Genomic DNA, 19,904 nt, shown 5'->3' with positions numbered 1-19,904 from the left:
CTGCCCTATATTTTGACAAAGTATTTCAAGCTACTGGACTTTTACATGGATCATCAGAAACATTCTTCATCTTCTCACAATTGGTAATTCTTTAAGATCATTAGTAGACAAATATCTCACTAAATTAAACTATGGAAATACAGAAAAAAAAACAAAACCCTTACCATTTCTGGATCTACTTTATTTCAAATTATTTTAAAGAAATAACTATCTACCAAGGTTCTCACCACATAGTATAATTAGATATGAACCTTTTGAATTATGTAACCCTCTAACATAATCTTGAGCCTCAATGGCAAGATTAAATTAGAAATCAGAGGAGAGGGACTCACATCCATCTCCAAGAGATTGAACATGCTTGACTCAGCAATTTCTTTAGATTCATCGAATTTCTCCAGAGCCTGACGGAGCTCTTCATCTGGAATCTTGCCTTGTCGTTTCTTCTTATAATCAAAGTCCAGGCGTCGACCCTCCAACTTCTTTAGATGATGCTGAAAAAGTCAAGGGCAGGAATATGCTTTGACAGCGTTCATGGAAAGGCCTATTTACAGCTCACTTCTCCATCATGCCTGTGAGCTTCCAAAATAAGACAGGTTAAGTTCTAAAATATCACATCACCAAAACCCAGCATCACTGGGGCAAATGCTTCCAAAAGCTAAATATGGAGAAGCATCTTTAAAAATAATTAAGAGCAAGAAAGAAATTCTGCGAATTACCAGTGCCCTTTATTTTCTGCCCTTGCTGGGCCAAAGCCAAGCTGGAATATGTCTTTCCATCCCATGACAGAAGCTGGGAATGTGTGCATATGGCCACCCACATGGAAAACACTGCTACACAGAACCCACAAATTCCCATCTTCAAGAGAAATGGTGTCTCATGAGAAGGTAGGAGAAAAACACTTTCCTTGAAAAGAAGTGGGAAAGACTAGCATTCTTGCTTTTTGAGTCCTAGCACACTAACACTAGAAAGGCTTTATCTTTGAGGAAACCAGTCTGTGAGAATCACCTAAGTTGCTTATCAGAAATCTGAATTACTGATCACCTGCATTAAAATATCTAGGGCCGGGGTCTAGGAATCTATACTTTTTTTTTTTTTTAAGACTGACTGATTGATTGATTGATTGATTTGTCAGAGACAGAGAGAGAGCACAAGCAGGGGGAGCATCATGCAGAGGGAGAGGGAGAAGCAGGCTGCCCGTGGAGCAGGGAGCCCAATGTGGGGCTCGATCCCAGGACCCTGGGATCATGACCTGAGCTGAAGGCAGACATTTAACTGACTGAGCCACCCAGGTGCCCCTAGGAATCTATATCTTAACACTTACCCTTGTTGACTGATGCAGCTTTCAGGGAACCACTGATAAGTTTAAGTCTCCCATTTGGTAGATGATGAAACTCAGTGGAAAAACTCTAACTTGGAAGGGATGCTAGACGGGGTCTAATGCCCCACAGTGTTCTTCAAAATCCCTCCTCACATCCTCCCCACTGCCTGACCACCCAACCTCTGCCCAACCCTCTAGCGACAAAGTAGGAAAGTCATTTCCCAAAGCTACAAATTATCTTTTTTATTCTAAGGGCTGTAGTATTCCATTACTAATGGGTGGGAGAAAACACTAGGTTTCCCTGATCCTGGGTGTGTATGGAAATAAAGGCAGGGAGATGAAAACAGAAGTGGGAGTGGTGAAGAAATGAAAAGGAAAAGAGGAAGAAAAATATCCTAGACCTTTCCTCCCACTGTACACCCTGCCTCCCATCCATGCCCTGATCCAAGTTAAATGTTTGTTCCTTTGGAAGGGATATTCTTGTAACACATTTGAACTTGTAGTCAACTGGAGGGTAGAGTACTGGAGTCAGGGGTAATATTGTAGTTTAAGAGTGAGTCTGCCATTTACTACTGCAATCCTGAGCAAGTGATAGGATGAAGGAGACTCAAGCTAGAATAAAGAGATCTAGGGGACTTCACATTGTGGATGACCATGTTACAATAAAGTTAAATTTCAGAGAGGTTCCACAAGTATTTGTCGAAGGAATGAATGAGAAAACATCACAGACCTAGTTGGAGGTAGAGCCAGTTGAACTTTATTTCTTTGGAACAGCTCTACGTGTTTTATAAAGAGGATGGTTATTCTTCCTCAGTCCTAATAATCGCTATGAAAATATGAAAACACGTGTTTATAGAGTGACAGTATAACAATTTACCTAAGCTAACAACTGATACAGTTAGCCTTTCAGACGGTGAAATCAGCCCAGAAAGCAGTAATTAATAAAATTGGGTAGTATCAGGGAAGGATATTATTCTTCTGGGAAAAAAAAAGGCTGATAACCTGAAAACTCAATGTGGAAAAGTCAAATGTAATATTCATAAGCGGCACAGTCATAATAATGGGATAAAGTATTGCATTTCTGGTTTCTCTCAATTTATCTTGCTGGGTTATTTTGTAATCCAAACCTCATCACACACAATAAGCTTAAAAAAATGTTTTCTGAGGGAAAAAGGGCACCTACATTTGTACATTCAAACCACTCACTTCCCAAAGGATCAGTTGCAGATACCTGAATTTCTCTCAGATCTTTGTCATGAAGGTTCTGAAGGGGGTCAATGAAGTTCTGCTTCACTTCCATGTCCAGAGAGTCTTTCACCTCCGAGAGCTCCCGCATGGCCTCCCCCACCTCACCAAGCGCTGGGCCTGCAAGGGAAGAATGAGTCTCTTGTATGTTAAAGGACAAAGCTGAAATGTACATGCAGTAAGAGGGCCACCACAGCCGAGATGACAGGCAAAATATAATGCCTTCCAGAGAACAGTGTAGTTTCTACCTAGGACAGGTTCATACAGTACAACAGAGTCAATGCTACCAAGGGGATGGTATCCCTTATTATGAAGAACATAAACTTTTGCTTGTCCTTTAAAAAGCCATTGGGGAAGCTCCCTGCCCTCCCTTGTCACTACTGGATTTCCCTAGCAGGGAACCCATTTAATGCCAAAAGCATTGAGTAGAAGCAAATACCAAGAACAGAGATCAGGGTTCAAACAGGAAGGACAGTCATTAGCTGAGACCTCCCATCATGAAGGAGTGAAACAGAAGTGTTTTATATGGTGACTGAGTGTCGGAGGAGAGAGGGGTGAAGGAATTCACCTGGGGCCGTAGAATTGGGTACCATGTAAGCAAGAGCAGAGACCAAAGAGAAAGCTCACAGGGCAGGGTGTTACATCATGCTGACTGGTCCCCCTGCCTCAACACTCAGTCATGGCGGACACACTTCCCAGTAAGTTTCCAGGCATCTGGATATGTCAACTGGCTACCGTGAAGTCTGGGATCTCATCAGGGAAAAAGAAAGTAAAAAAAACTATGACAAATCACACTAAAAATGATGAAACGCCTCTGAAGGCAAACTTTTGGCCTCTGTCTCTAGGACATATAAAACTGAGAACCAAAATATAAAACCAAAATCATCTCCTGCAGATCATCTTACTGGCACAAGATCCCCGTGGACAAATGAAAGAAGTGAAGTGTGGAAAGCACTTATTACCGAAGTTGCAGTCATCTCCAAGCTCTCTTCCGAACTTGAGCATGGCCTCCGCCAGCAGCGCTTCTGCCTGTGGGTAGCCTGGCCCCTTCTCCTGGCCGCGGATTTTTGACATGGTGTTGATCATGCTGAGTTTAGCTCTGGAAGCTGGAGCAGAGAGAGCAAACACTTTCACAGTAGGCAACGTGATACAGTGGAGACCGGGCTGGAAGGAGAATCGGGCCCTAACTACCTGGTCCATAAACCAGCTCAGCAACAGGCAAGCACATCTTCACCTTCCCGGCCTCAGTGTCTTCATGTGTAGTATGTGCAGGCTGGCCCATAGATAGATATAAATTTTCTTTCATCACTGAACTTTCCCTTTCTCTCAATGTCTTATGAGGAACTTAACAGAAAAGGCAAAGCCCTTCTGGGGAGAGATCCCACCCACTGTCATGTGCTCTTCCCCATTCTCCTGGGCAGCTTTCTGACCTTCTCTTCATTATGGCGGCCCCAGCAGTACCTCCGTGGAGCTGGGAGGCCCCACGGAAAGCATTTTGAAAACCTCTGAATTATGTATTCTCTAGGTTTTAGGATTCCAGTTTTATATTTCAATTCTAGGAATCTATGGACAGAAGTAGGAAATTGTTAATTCTTGCAGTGTGAGAGCCTTATGCCAAGTTTCACTTACACCCCTATTTTCAAAATCACTGCTCAACTGAGATTCGTAAACAGACCCATGAAGAACAGAAATATCGTGTTCATTAAAAAGGCTTCATCACTTCCCTAGCACACAATGGCTTCTGAGAATTAGTCTTATGCCACAAAGACAGCACTTCAATTTCTTTTTGGGGTTGTTTTGACAAAAGGGGATGCCTAGAAAGCAATTCCAGTTTTCATGGAAGAAAAAGTTTTGTTAACACACTGTGAAGGAGACTTTCCTGATGCTTGGATACTAGGTTTCCTCAGGTTCATTATTAGAGTTGGGGCTGTACATCAGCCTAGGACTATGCCCAGGATCCCATCGGCATGGAAACCCTGATAGAATTCACAGCCAAAAGCACTTCTGGTATTCAGTGGCTGATAGTTAATCTTGAACATTTGTTTCAAATAGGCTTTTTTTTTTAAGTTTTCATTTAAATTCCAGTTACTTAACATCATGTTCTATTAGTTTCAGGTGTACAATATAGTGATTTAACAGTTCCCTATAACTCCTGGTGCTCATCACAGCAAGTGCCCTTCTTAATCCCCATCACCGATTTCACCCATCTCCCCACCCCGTCCCCTCTGGTAACCATCAGTTTGTTTTCTATAGTTAAGAGTCTGTTTCTTGGTTTGCCTCCCTCTTTTTTTTCCCCTTTGCTCATTTGTTTTGTTTCTTAAATTCCACATATGAGTGAAATCATATGGTATTTGTCATCCTCTGCCTGACTTATTTTGCTTTGCATAATACTCTCTAGCTTTATCCACATCATTGCAAATGGCAAGATTTCATTCTTTTCTATGGCTAATATTCCATTGCATGCACACACACACACACACACACACCATCATCATCTTTTTTTCTTTTTCCTCGGCTTGGGTTAGGGTTAGGGCCAAGGTGAGGATATGTGCCTGGAATCCTGAAGTTCAGAGACCTCTCAAGAGAATATGCTAGGGTGAAAGTAGACATGGCAGCCATCTATTGAGCTGAGGCAAGGTGGGATTTATGGGCTCCCAATACTCTTTACTTTTTTTTAAGTTTTTATTTTAACTCCAGTTAGTTGACATACAGTGTTGTATCAGTTTCAGGTGTACAATGTAGTAATTTAACACTTCCATATGTCACAAATAGACTTTTATTTAAATCTGGGCTTCCAAGGTTGAAACTGGAGATGGGGAGAGTTATCATGAGAGGGTTCCTCCAAGCCCTGCCCCAGGGATATTATAATGAACAAGGCAACTATGCTGCCTGCCTTTAGGAAGTTCACAATGAACTAAGGGTGGCATCTATTTTAAAAGCAATGAGAGGGGTGCCTGGGTGGCTCAGGTCATGATCTCAGGGTCAGGGGATAGAGCCCCGCATCAGGCTCCCTGCTCAGCGGGAAGCCTGCTTCTCCCTCTGCCTCTCCATCTCCCTCTGCCTCTCCATCTTCCTCTGCCTCTCCCTCTCCATCTGCTTGTGTTCCCTCTCTCGCTGTGTCTCTCTGTCAAATAAATAAATAAAAAATATAAATAAATAAATAAATAAATAAATAAATAAATAAATAAATAAATAAGTAATTAGAGTGAAGTGTATATACTCAGTGTCATGCTGGGGAATTATAGCAAGTTACAGAAGGATAGCATCACCTCAGTCTATGGGGGTGGAGCATTGCAAAGATGGATTCTGGAGGGAAGTGTCGTTTAGAATCACATAGTGAGTAGCAGTTAGCTGGGCTAACAGCATATGCAAAGCCTGGTGGTAATTGAAAAAATATATATAACTCACATTTTCTTTACTCTGCTCTTCAGAGAAAAGTATATAAAATACACGTTAAATTTCAAAAATTGAAAATGCCACATGGTCACACATTTTCAAGGGAACAATATTATTAGAGCATATTTTCAAAGCCTCTTCTAAAATCAGTCATATCAGAGATCCAGAAAAGACACAGTTCCTGCCCTCAGTGTGCTCACAGTATAGTGAGGTGTCAGATAAAAGATGCAATGATGGCTAATTTGCCCAAGATACTTGGGGAACACAGAGAAGAACTAATAAAAGCACAAATAAAAATGAAATAAGCAAACACCAGACAGTAAGAATTGCAGAATGAATAGAAGGAAAGAAGATAAATGGAGACCAAAGAAATAGAGTACTGAAAACACATACGGCGGTCAACCCTTTTCAATCCTGTTTTGACTATTTGACTACACCCTAAAGACTTGTATCTTTTACAAAAGTTGATATTGATTTGTTCTTATATCTGAGTTCTGTTAAAAGTCATCTTGTGGTAAGTACTTACCAGAAGTCACTGAAATGGTTTAATATACTGTGGCTGATTTTTAAAGTCATCATTTTCAAATGTTGGTTAATTATAAAAAGCTTTATTCTCCTACTAATTATTTAAGAATATCTTGGATATATTCTACACTTTCATGAGGAGGAAGAAAACCATTTCTATTACTTTATCTATTTCTTCAAATCATCTAAAATATCTATTAATACACATATTATTCTTCATATTATAAAGAGGCTGGCTTTTAAATTCATTCACAAACTCATTAAATATTTATTAAGAATCTTAGATTAGTCAAACTTCTGTGTTCTTAAAAGCAATCATCAGACCTCTGAATTCATCATCTTCAAATGTAACCTAATTGTTTTTAAATGAATTTTTTTAAAGTTATATTTTAAGAAACAGAGAATAAGCCCAGAAAATACAAATTTTAGACATTAGAATTCCTATAATATGGTCTCTTCTCCTTCAAACTATCTTTTTTTCCTTTCCACCACTTTACTTTCCTCAGAAATTTTTACAGTCTCTCAGGCGACATCCCATCTTTACTGTCCCAGCATCACTACCCTAGAGTTCAAGTCCCACCCATTGGGTTTACTGCTAAAACAGCTTCTCAACAGCAAACCTTCCCCTGGTCCACGAGAGCAGGATCCTGGTATGCTGATTTGTGTTATCTCCCAGACAGGGTTAGCGTAAAGTTGTACACACAGTGGATATTTAACACATGTCCACTGAAGGGAGAATAAATGAATGAACAGATTATCTTGAAAACTAGTAGAATAACATGGCAATGGTTTCCCGAAGTAGACTATGCTCATTTCCTCTGGCTCATGTGCCTAAGAGCTTTTTGCAGCATAACAGAGAATGGGAATTAGAAAACTTGTTTCCTTCTGTTGAAAAATAAAAGTTTTTTTAGGAGAGAAGAGAAGATAACCAACCCTGCTTAGGGTGGGATTCCATATTAAAAACAGGGCATTAGGGCCAGCCCACACAGTGAACTGTGAGATTCCCCCACCCATTTCCCCTACTTGTCCCCTAGAGAACTGGCAGCCAGGTTAATACCTTCTGGATAGGGGACTAGAAGATTCTTCTCTGGGGAATACAACCAATCCAGAAGGGACCTAAAGACACTGATAGCTGTAAGCACCCAATACACCAACTCCAGGCTGATCACCCTAGAAAGAACCCATTACAGTTTATAAGCTTCCACTGACCCCCACACAGCTTTACTGCCCTATACCTAAGTGGAAAAAGACAGACACTGTCACTAGATTTTGAAAAAGGCTTCTAACATAACAGAGCCAAAACAAATAAGGCAATTATAGGAAACAAACAATTCAGGGAGGGAAAAAGAACTATCATTAATGTTCTCAGGTGTCTAAGATACTTTACCCATGAAATAAAAAAAGAAACAGAGGGGTGCCTGGGTGGCTCAGTCGTTAAGCATCTGCCTTCGGCTCAGGTCATGATCCCAGGGTTCTGGGATCGAGCCCTGCATCAGGCTCCCTGCTCCACGGGAAGCCTGTTCTCCTTCTCCCTCTCCCCCTGCTTGTGTTCCTGCTCTCGCTGTGTCTCCCTCTGTCGAATAAATAAATAAAATCTTAAAAAAAAAAAAACAGAGGAACTCTTAGAAATTAATTTAACTGTATATGTGAATTTAATTAAACTATAAAATTAAAAAATCATTAGAAGCACAGAGTTGAGGCAGATCCCCCCCCAAAAGGAGGACAAAATTTTAAAGAGAGATAGAAAATCAGAAGAAAGCATAAAATCAGGATTAGTCCAGGGGGTCTGGTGGCTGAATGATGAAAGTTCCAAAAAGAAAACACATAGAAGGGGAAGAAATTTTAAAAGTTAAAGAAAATTTCTCAGAACTGATAAATGTATGTTTCCAGATTGAAAAAGTCCACCGAATGCCCACCACAATGGCTAAGCGGGTCCACAAGGAGGACCATTAACATGAAATTTCACTGGGAACAAAAGTTCCTAAAACCTTTCAGAAAGGAACAGGTTATATACAAATATCAAGAATTAGAAGGACACTGAACATGAGAATATCATGAACAAGAGAACTTTCCTCAGAAAACAATGGAGCAATGACTCCAAATTTCTTAGAGAAAATAATATATAATTCTATATTCAAATTATCAATGAAGCATGAAGGTAGAATGATGACATTTTCAAACACACAAGGAAGGTTTCTGATCATTTTTCTTCCCAAGCTAATGGAAGGGCATTCTACCAAAATGAAGGTATAAATCAAGAAAAGGGACAGGTATAGGATCTAAAAAAAGAGATCCAATGTAAGGAAAGATGTAAAAATGATAACAAAAGGAGATCTCAAGAGAGTCACTGTGCATCACACATTGAGGGGCAACTGTAGCTGATACTACACATCATAATCAGGGACATGTAACACAGGAAGCCATGACTACAAAGGAGCTATACTCTCACCATGATCCCCCATGAGGTCAAGTTACAGTTATCAACCACTATACCTTGCTTTATAATGCACCCTTCATTGGTTTCCCCTCTAACCTACTTCCCTTGAAATTTCCTGGAATCTCTTCCCAAATCAACCATTTGTGCTCAAATCCTTACCTCATGGATTCCTTCTGGGGGAACTCAAACTAAGACAGCAACCAATCTAGAATGCAGCATCAGATATCTCAAAGATAACAACACCTGACATGTTTCAATGTTAATGAGAGAAAATTCATGTGCATGGCAGAGGGTTTGGGAAAGAATTAATGAATGGTACACAAAAAGCGAAGAAAATGAGAAATAGGGGCACCTGGGTGGCTCAGTCGGTTAAGCGTCTGCCTTTGGCTAAGGTCATGATCTCAGGGTCCTGGGATTGAGCCCCATGTGGGCTCCCTGCTCAGCGGGGAGTCTGCTTCTCCCTCTGCCCCTCCCCCCACTTGTGCTCTCTGTCTCTTAAATAAATAAAATCTTAAAAAAAAAAGGAAAATGAAAAATAAAACAAATATTAACTCCTAGAAAAACAAAAACATTGTACAAGAAAGGAAATATAATCATACTATATGTCTCAGCTCTATACAAGTTTACAAGGGCATAAAATGTAAATACTGAATACTAATCTAACAAAAATTATTGCCATAAACATACTGGTAATAAGGAAGGGAAAGGATGTGGGAGAATGGGAAGATAAGAAAAGAGCAAACAATTCTCATCTTCCAAATTGGAAATCAAACAGAAAACACTTAAAACTGGAAAACCAAGCAGGGAGCAACATAAGCATGTTGTTTCAAGATTAGAAGAAAAACCAAAGAAAGAGCCAAAAGCATCTTGAAAGTGTTGTTTCTGGGAATTGGGGGAAAGAATGCAACTCCAAGTGCACTGCTGCTTTCTGTAAAAATTTTTATAAAATTCTTTGATTTTGTATAATATGTACATGTATTACTTCCCTTATTAAAAAAAAAAAAACCTAAATTTAAAATACTTCCCACTCTCTTTTCCCTTAGGAGACCTAATTTAGTGGCTGAACTGGGTAAGTGACACTCATGGTATCTTGACAATCTGGGCACTGTTCTAACCTCAAGGATCTTTCAACAAAAAGTTTTATACCTTAACTGGTTTAAGGAGAACTGGCCAGGAAAAGAAAACATACAGATTAACAAGTAAAATGCCATCAAAGAATCATCAAAGAAAAGGGTTTGATGAGTCCACAGCCAGTTGATTTCTAGAAGCAAATGTATCTAGTCAACTTAAACAGCAAGAACTGAAATTAGGATGACCCTAAAAGACTGATCTTTCCCAAAAAAAAGGGAGTGTGGGGGAGTCCCATTGTTTTGTGCTCCATAAAAAGTCAGTTAACTTTTTGGCCTAGTGTTGTAACTACTGGGTAGTTAGAAACTCACTACACTTCCTCTTCTTGGTTTTTAAAATTTTTATTTCTTAATCCAAATGAGCAAACAAGAAAGCCATTAGGTCTTGTGTTTTACAGAAATCAGCATAGTGCATTAAAATAAACATTGGCTTTGGCTCAGACAAACATAGGTAAAAATCCAGGCTCAAAATCTTGCTGGCTAGTATATTCCTGAAAAATAATCATTCATAAGGTTGTTACCTGTATTCACTGATAAAGAGCACTAACAGTAACTAGCAAAGGCACACACACAACAGGCACTGAGACAGGGGCAAGTGCTCCTTCATTCCAACCCTTCCAAGTTCTCTTTTCTGAGTATGGGCGCTGATGTGCTCTACCGCGGGCTTGAGTGTATGGGGAACTCCATTTCCCAGCATCCCTTCCCCACATGCTTCACAGTTAGAACTGGTAGAATGTGAGGCTGTGCAAGACTTGGGAGCTGAAGGGGAAGCAGGAGTCATAACATTCTGGAGGCTGTCACTGTACAGAGGAGGTGACAAACTGATGCAGAGCTACAAATGGGTTCCACCGTGTTCTCCCTCTTCCCTGTTCTTTGTCCAGCTCTTCTCACGTGCTGATTCTGCTCATCAACAGTGACCACAGACCCACCAAAGATGTTTTGTTGCAAATGCAGAGGTAGAAACCCTGAAGAACCAACAACCTTCTACTGCCTTCCATAGCTTTTGCAGCTCTGCATTAGTAGCTGGACCGGCCCACTTTTCAGATTCCTTTCTAAGTTCATTCATCTGGGTCAAGGCTGGTCAGTGACCTTTCTCTGGTCCTTAAACTCTACTTTTTTGGTCTTTACTTACCCAGATCTCCCTGTAACTGTACAAGCTCTAACTCTTATAATCTCTTATTCCATGATATCCACAATGACTTTTTTTCCCTGATTGAACCCTGAATCATACAATGTGTGATGGTCTCATATCTCAACTCAAAAAATCATGATCTATCCCAGAAAGAACCCTGAAAATAAGTCAATAAAACTGGCTGTAAATATTTCAGTTCTGCAAAACTATGTTTTCAGAATCAGACATAAAAGAGAATAACTAGGTAGGAGTTAGCTTCTAATTGTGGGAAGAACATCAGAAAAGGGAGCCAGTTTAACAAAGTAGGATTAAGACAAGAAGTTTGGAGTCAGACTGTCTGAGTACAAATTCTGGCTCTATCTCATATTGGGCAATTTTGGCCCTCAGCTTCCTCACCTGTAAAATGGTACCTCCCCCCTCACAGGTTTGGGTTGATGTAAGGATTAAATGACATAATGTATGTCACAAGTGATTCTTATTAGATAGAAAACTGAGCTTGAGGAAAGCATACACTGGCCTTCAGACATAGGAAACTTCTAACGGTTTCTTCAAGTTATTAGAACTGTTCCTCTTCTTGGAATGGCCTTCCCTCTCTCCATCACCTGCCCAACATAATACCAAGCACCCCACCCCCACCCTGTTTTTTTAACAAAGTCTTTCTCAATCACCCTTTACCTGTACTGCCTCCAAGTATAAGTGACCCCTTCCCTCATTTAATGTCTCTACTGTGCTCTGTATATACATTGATATCTCATGATACTTTCTCTCTTTTCTGTATGTCTGTTTCCTGATTACATGTCCTACTGAATTCTAGCATATGGCCAAGCATACAGCATGTGCTTACTTATTTACTGTGGGCCAAATGTCTTTATTTAAAAGTGATCTGACATGATGATTTGGGAGAGCGAGTCATGCTGATGGCAAACTAGCTGGCATTTCCCTTTAAGATTTCTGAGGCTGCCAAGGCTTTTCATTTATCTTGCTTCCATTTCTTAAAGTACAGAAGAGTGGAATCCTACTTCCCATTTACTCTTAGTACTGCTGGCGCTCGGGTAGCAATTCATCTCTAAATTATGTCATGAAAAACTGGTTTATATGAAAATGACAAGAAATTGATCACAAAATCTCCTGGAATCAGAATATGGGCTCTCTTTTCCCTGAAAAAGAGGGTTCCTAAGCTAAACTGTAAACCCTAGCTAAGGGGATACAAAAGGTTAACTTAGTTATAAGTCAATAAATAGTTTACACCAGAAACAATTATGTATTCCCAGATATAGGAAAATTCTGGATTTGCACTGCCCGATTGAATTAGTATTTACCAAAAGTCTTTTAAAGATCTTCTATGATAAAATGAACATAACAAGTATTTATTAAGCACCTACTATGTGAAAGGGACTATGCTAGGGAGACTCTAAGAGAAGCAAGGTGCAGCCTCTGCCCTAATGAGCTTCTTGTCTATTTGGAGAGTCAGAGAGCACTCCACTCACCATGACACGAAGCAGACCCCACACTGTGGGTAAGGTCCTAATGTATTCACATCACAGAGAAGAGCAGTGAATTCCATCTAGAACAGTAAGGCTAGGAAGGCTCATGAAACAGGTGACACCTGAGCTGGGCTTTCTCAAAAAGCAAGCTATACAGGCAGAGTGGTGGGAAAGGCCATTCTAGACCCCTGGAGACTATGAGCAAAGGCACATGAAAGTACCTGGTATATCTGGAAACTTCAAAAAGTCTGTGGCTTAGGCGAAGAGGCCACAAAGTTGGAACCAGATGGTGAAGGCCTGACTTTTATGCTAAGGAGCTTGGATTTTATTTTGTAGACAATGATTCCTGTCAAAGGTTTCTGACAGAGAGTTATTTCAGATATAGACCTTTAAAAGAGCTTCAATTCAGATTAAATCAGATTTTAGTCTGGGGAAAAAAGATTCTTTTTTTTTTTTTTTTTAAGATTTTATTTATTCATTCGAGACACAAAGATACAGAGAGAGAAAGAGAGAGAGCGCGCACGAGCAGGGGGAGAGGCAGAGGGAAAAGCAGGCTCCCCAGTGAGCCAGGAACCAGATGTGGGGCTCGATCCCAGAACCCCTGGGATCATGACCCAAGCCGAAGGCAGATGCTTAACCATCTGAGCCACCCAGGTGCCCCAGGAAAAAAGATTCTTAACATCAATTAGGGAAAGTAGGAAGTGGGAAGGGGGTCTTTCCAATGTCAAAGAAATTACTGCCTGCCTATACTTTCTTCTAGTTTTATGGTTTCAGGCCTCACATTTAGGTCTTTAATCCATTTTGAGTTTATTTTTGTGTATGATGTAAGAAAGTGGTCCAGTTTCATTCTTTTGCAATTGGCTGTCCCATTTTCCCAGCACCATTTGTTGAAGAGACCATCTTTCTCCCATTGAATATTGCCTCCTTTTTCATAGATCAGTTGAACATACATGTGTGGGTTTATTCCTGGGCTCTCTATTCTGTTCCATTGATCTCTATGTCTTAGAAAACATTTTAAAACCAGATTTGAAGACTCCACCTCTGTCTTACTGATTTAGACTATCTAGGAGGTCAGAGCATAAAACATGTCCCTAAGGGTACTCTGGAGAAATGAACAAGCACACTTGGGCAATGGAGTCCCATCTCTTGTTGGACTGGACAATCAGTTAGCTGAGTCAGTAAGCTTATGATTCTTGAATTTCTCTCTCCAGCCCAGACCTTTCCACTGTGTTACAGACTCATATATTCTAGTATCTACTTAACTGCACGAGGATGTTTACACATTTCAAATTTAACATGCTCAAGCTAAACTATAGTATTCCCTATATTAGTGAATCCAATTCTACCCATTATTCTACTTGCTCAGGCCCAAAACCTTATAGTCATCTTTGATGTCTCTCTTTGTCCCATACATCACATCTAATCTGCCAGTAAATTCTGTCAGCTCTGCAATTCAAAACCTATCCAGAATCAGAGCACTTGTCACTCTGGTCAGAGCCCCCATCATCTCTCACTTGGGTTATTAAAAGAGGTTCCTACTGGTTTGCCTGCTTTCACTCTTGCCCCCTATAATCTATTCTGTGTATGAATCCCTTTCATTGTAAATCAGATCAGGTCGCTCTTCTCAAAACCCTTTAATGGGTTCCCATGTCATTCAAAATAGGAGACACAGTCCTATGTGCTTGTCACTACCACCTGACACTGGATATTCACTCTCTGTCAATCTCTTCTCACTAGACTGGAGGCTCCATGAGGTCAGGGTCTTGGTTTGCTTCATTTACTGGTATGTGCCCAGGGCTTAGAAAACTGCATTAGAATAAATGTGACTCATAATTTAAAAAATATTTTCCTCTTCTATAGAATGGAGAAAATCAAAGCTACCTTGCTGGGTTATTGTGAGGATTAGAAATTAAGTTTTTAAAGTATATGGCACTGTGCTTGGAATTCGAGGAAATACTGAATAAAATCAAAGCTATCACCAACATGAGAAAATTCTTTGTTGTATGGAAAGTAGGTTAACCAAGAGTTATATTGAACTAAACAAATATAGCATTCCCAGACTATCATGGACAAGATGAAAGTTTTTAGAGTTTGTGGATTTAGATATAAAATCTAATGTCTCTAGTATGACACTAAGCACAGGGACAAGACAGCCCCGTCTAGGTAAAAGGAACAGAGTTTGTAAGAGAGAAAAGGAAGGCACAAGAGGATGTTCAGAAAACTCTACATTCTCACTTCCTTCCTCTCTGTCCTACTACCTCTATATCTGTGGATTAAATCTAAAGGAGCTATAATTTTGACTTAATAGAAGTTTCTAGTCTACGTTTACTTTGATGGTGAAAAGACTATGAATAAAATATTAAAATCTTTTCTCCTTCCCTGTGAATGACTTTAACTCTCTTGCTCTGCTCCCCTGGAGACCTGATAAAGGTGTAATATCACCTATTACCAGGTAATACTGCTTTTGGTAAATTTCACTGCTGATTGATACACTGGGAGGATTATGAATGAATGATCAATGCCTGGTGACAAGCCTTAGTTTTAGGCTTCTCTAAGTATAATGAATCTTGTAACTGGCGATATCCCTTACTGGGACCTGAGAAGTGACAAGTGATACTAGTGATATTGATTCCTATTTAGGACATGGTACCTCTAAGCCCCTTCTCCCCCTGCAACCTGTTATGTTCTCATTCTCTAGAACCCAAGCTGTCCTTTGGAAAGCCAGGAAATAACCCTTGGCTGCTGTATGGACAGCTGATAGAACCACCCTTGAAGAAAATGCCTGGCATTGTCCTGCATGCTTCCTGTCTTAATGTTCTTCCAAGTGCTTGGAAGTGGGATAAACTGTCAATTTGAACCTATGAAGACCCCCAAAATGAGTGCTGCAGAGACTTAGGAGCAATTTGAAATAAACAGTTTATTACTTTTTGTATTAGTTTCCTAGGGCTACTGCAACAAAGTATCATAAACTGGGCCACTTGAAACAATAGAAACTCATTCTGGAGGCCCCATTCCTATACCTCACCCTATGTATCCCTTCCACTTAGCCACTTAACTGTTCCTGTGTCATATCCTTTGTAATAAACTAGTAAACATTAAATAAGTATTTCTCTGAGCTCTGTGAGCCACTCTAGCAAATTATCAAACCCACAGGGCAGGGGTCAGAAGCACCAGAGGCTCAGCCTTGGGACTGTTGTCCAAAGTGGGGGCAATCTTGTGGGACTGAGCCCTTAACCTGTGGGAACTGACACTAACTCCAGGTAGATGGGGTCAGGAGTGAATTGTCGGACACCAAATGGAGTTGGACAATTGGTCAGCGTGAGAGAAACCCCAGTGTCTGGTGTCAAAAGAATTCTGTGGGTAGAGTGCAGAGAGAAACAGTTTTCCATTTATTTCTCTAAAACAGATGTAGCACACTCATATGAGTGGGTGTTGAGGTTTTGACAGACATTTGTTGGAAAACCTTGAGGTTTTTTTTCTAGAAAGCTTCTGTGAAATGTGAAGATGTGTAGGTCCCAAGCCTCTGAGGACAAGGCAAAAGTGGTATTTTCTAAGGGGGTTTGGTCCCAAAGACAGCAATAGCAGAGGATGGAGGTTCTCTTTCCTCAGGGGAAAAAAGAGGAGGGGGGAGTCCTGATGTTATCTTTTTTTTAAAGATTCATTACATTCATTGTAATTCAAAATCAAGGTTTATAGCAAATGGGATTTCTCTAGATCTAGAAACCAACAGTCTCTATGGAACACGGGAAGCTGGAATGAAGAGGCTAGCACAAATGTGAGCACAGGGTAGGAGGGGATGCAGGGGCACAGGGTGATGAAAGTGCGTGTTTGCTGAAGCGGGGAGGACAGGGATGAGCAGTGAGTCTGCCCTTTTGCACTTCATTTTCCTCCCCACCCTCAATGATAACAGGGGTGTTTGGGGAGAGACCTTCCATAAATAAAAACAAAATTACAACCTGCTTTAAACTGCTGTATTATGTTCTCGAAGTAGCTTCTTTCCCTCTTTAACTGTGAAATTTCAAATAAGAAAACACAGTGACAGGGCATCTGTCTGTCACAACAGGGAAGAAGAAAAGCCAACCCCCGCTTCTGGCTTGTGTTGATGAACACATATGACACTCAGAAGGGGCGGTCACGATATTCCAAGTCACATTTTCATGTTCTAACGTAGTGAATGTAGCATTCAGTAGGGGAGACCAAAGACATGGAATAAATTTTCCAGATTTGAGGAGATACCTCTCTACTCACCTTACAGAAACCAAACCTAGTTGCTCAAAGGAACAGAGATCTGTTGCAGACAAATGCTTAATGATTCCTACTAGTATTCGTAAGTGCTACCATCTGGTTTGAAAATTTATAAAGAATCCTGATATATTTTTGAAAAACTAAAGATCAGGACCACGATTCATCCTAGCTATCATCTCTGAAGTATCTGCTATGTGTAATTCACATGCATCATCTCTTCAATCCTCCCAATAATATGAGGGGCAGGTTTGGTTTCTCCATCTTGTAGATAAGGAAAGTAAAGCACAGAGAAATGATGCAACTTGCCCAAGGACACATAGCAACAAGCTGAGCCAAAACTGAATCTTAACTATGTCTCAAAAGCCCGCTCTCGTCCCAGAATGCCATTCTGGCTTTTGTTGCTTTATTAACATCTTTGTTAAAATAGGTCAAATTAGGACTTGTCAGCTTTAGCTATATTTACACTTGTTAGGTGATTAAAAATGCAGAGGTGAGGAAGTGTGAGAGACGCTGTGACTTGGGAAGCAGAATGAGTGCTGCACCATGATCAGGGGATTGGAGGGCTTTCCATCTACATGACCTTGGCTAACTACTTAACCCCCTCGGGACCTCTGCTTCCTCATCTTGAACGTAAGAGGGCTGGCTTACCTGATTTCTGCAAAGCCTTTCAAATGCGAAAATCTCTCATGTATACACTAGAATTCACTAGGATAAGTGGACTAGGTCATTTACAAATGAGAAGGACGTAGTGTACACAACCTAATGTCAATTTTCAAAACCAATGAAACTCATCCTTTGCAAAACCACTGCTGAGTTCAAAATCAATAGGTCTTACTTTAAAAACTCCAATGTAAAGATTTTAACTTTATTCTTTCTTTTAAGCCTTCTTTGTTTTTATTTCCACAAGAAGGAACACTACAGCCAGATTATTTCCTAATGATCTGGTTTCTGTTTATGGTTCTTTACAAAAATAAGAATTTTTTAAAAGATAAAATAGGTATTTCAAGGAAAACAAAAAGGTAATTTATTTTCCCTTCTTGTAGAAAATTGTCAAATTTCATTAGGAGTAATCAATTACTTAATACAGCAAACACTGTGAACAAGTATGTTAAAATTTAGAGGACAAAAGTGATATTCTCCTGTGTGACAGAATCTATTTCCATTTCCTACTAATTAACGTGAAGACACATGCTATCAAAGAAATATCACAGGACAGGGTTCAGACTGCAGCCCTGCCACCAGCTCTGCAGGGAAGAGAGGTGCTCACCCTCTCAGCCTCACCCAGCCTGGTTATAAGTGGGAGATGGTAATACTTAGGGATAGAATTGTTGTGATGATAAAATCACAACAATTGCGATGTATGAAATCAAAGCAGGTGCTAAGTAAATGTGAGTTCTTTTCCCCCTTTTGGCTGGAGAAAACTGTGGTTGATAGCCATTTCATCAAAATGGCCACCAAGAGCTAAAAGTCTGCTTCCCTCTTCATTACCTATCAAGGCTCAATGATGCCTTTAGCTGGTGCAACAGATTAATTCTGAATTATTTTAACTAAATCTGTAAGGCCTAGTCAGAGATTACAATTGAAATCTGAGCATAAATCCCCAAATCACACTAAATTAGATTTGGAACTTAATATTTGCAACAAAATATATGTAGTAAATAACACTTCAGCATATATTTCACATTGGCAGCCCATGATGACTGTGTAATGGCCTAATTCTCCCAGGTGAAATCTCAGAGTATCTACAAATCTGAAATGAGCCCTCTGATGCTCCTTACACTGTAGGCAATGTGTTCCCTGGACTTGCACATTAATAATTATTAAAGGATGCAAAAGAAATACATGGTAACAAGGACAAGTTAAATATTCTATAAATATTCTTCTAGAGACTGAGGAAAGGGAAGAGGAAGATCTGCCCACTGACTTATACAAATATGCAACTCTAGCACTGGATTATGCTACTCTCAACCCAAATAATGGTAATTATGTAACACTTCTCTCCAAGGCATCAGAGCTTTCTTTTGCCCTGCTGAGTGGGAGGCAGCGGGGAGGTATTTTAAGACACTTGAGTGGTGGTCCACAGCAGCCCTAAGAACCCATGAGATGGGACAGTGAACATCTCCCACCTCCACAAGGGGTGTGGCTCGATGCCAGTACAGGACTCACAGGGAGCCCTGGGAAACAGGAGATTACATCACAGGAGCATAGAATGGCTCCTGCAGCTTGAAAAAATACACAACCCTCTGAGTACTAACATCATGAGCCCTTTACTTCTTCTGGTTCGGGAAGCAGACAGAGCGTGGACATTTGTACTGTTATTGTGTGGGGAGGGTCCTGCAGTAGGACTTCTCCCTGGAGGCCGTATCTGTGGAGGTCTCAGTGTCCCGTGCATCTTACTTCGGAGAAATCGCTAGGTAAGCCCCTGAGATACCCTCTGGCAAGAGAAGGTGAGTGACATTTCTTGAGCCCCTACAAAGTGTCAGGCAGTGTGCCCAGTGCTTTTCACTGTCTCGTGTTTCAAAGGTATCTTCAGTCTTAGCACAGAGTGGACCTGACCTACCACTCCCTAGGGAATTTGGGAGACTTTATCTTAAGCTGCAAAGATGCAGATGGTATCTCCTAATCTACCTCCTGCTCTCATGGAAGGTATCCAGGAAGCCAAAAGTGATAAGGGCAAATGGCCAGATGACCCGAGCAGACATGGATATGCCTGAAATAGGAGCTCTAGTTGGGGGACAAACAGCCATACTGTATTAGTTTTCCATGATGCATAAGAAAGTTCCACAAACCTAGTAGCTTCAAGCCACACCTTTATTATCTGTAGGTTAGAAGTCCAGGTACAATGTACTGAGTCCTCTGTTCTTGGTCTCACGGGCTATAGTCAGGGTATCAGCCAGGCCATCTTGGTATCAGGAAGCTTGTGTGGGAAAGAATCTGCTTTGCAGCTCACTCAGGTTGTTGACAAAATCTCAATTCCTTGTGGTGGTATCACCAA

The 19,904-nt window shown here is 40.5% G+C and overlaps 1 protein-coding gene across 5 annotated transcripts in view; it reads right to left on the bottom strand.

Annotated features, from left to right (window-relative positions):
- SH3GL2 (SH3 domain containing GRB2 like 2, endophilin A1) overlaps positions 1 to 19,904 on the bottom strand; it is a 218,429-nt gene that overhangs the window by 7,641 nt on the left and 190,884 nt on the right. For all 5 annotated transcript variants that reach the window (XM_054509237.2, XM_064580139.1, XM_045882460.3 and 2 more), the window contains 3 exons: positions 3,526 to 3,669; positions 2,550 to 2,683; positions 333 to 491 (listed from right to left, as the gene is read on the bottom strand). In XM_054509237.2, coding sequence (XP_054365212.1) covers positions 333 to 491; positions 2,550 to 2,683; positions 3,526 to 3,669 — 437 coding nt within the window. The remainder of the gene's footprint in view (positions 1 to 332; positions 492 to 2,549; positions 2,684 to 3,525; positions 3,670 to 19,904) is intronic.

The sequence above is a fragment of the Mirounga angustirostris genome, unplaced genomic scaffold, assembly GCF_029215605.1.
Source record: "Mirounga angustirostris isolate CCGP_5_RB_7025 unplaced genomic scaffold, mMirAng1.0.hap1 SCAF_15, whole genome shotgun sequence".
In the NCBI taxonomy this organism is placed as follows: Eukaryota; Metazoa; Chordata; class Mammalia; order Carnivora; family Phocidae; genus Mirounga; species Mirounga angustirostris.
This window is presented reverse-complemented; position numbering and strand designations above follow the sequence as displayed.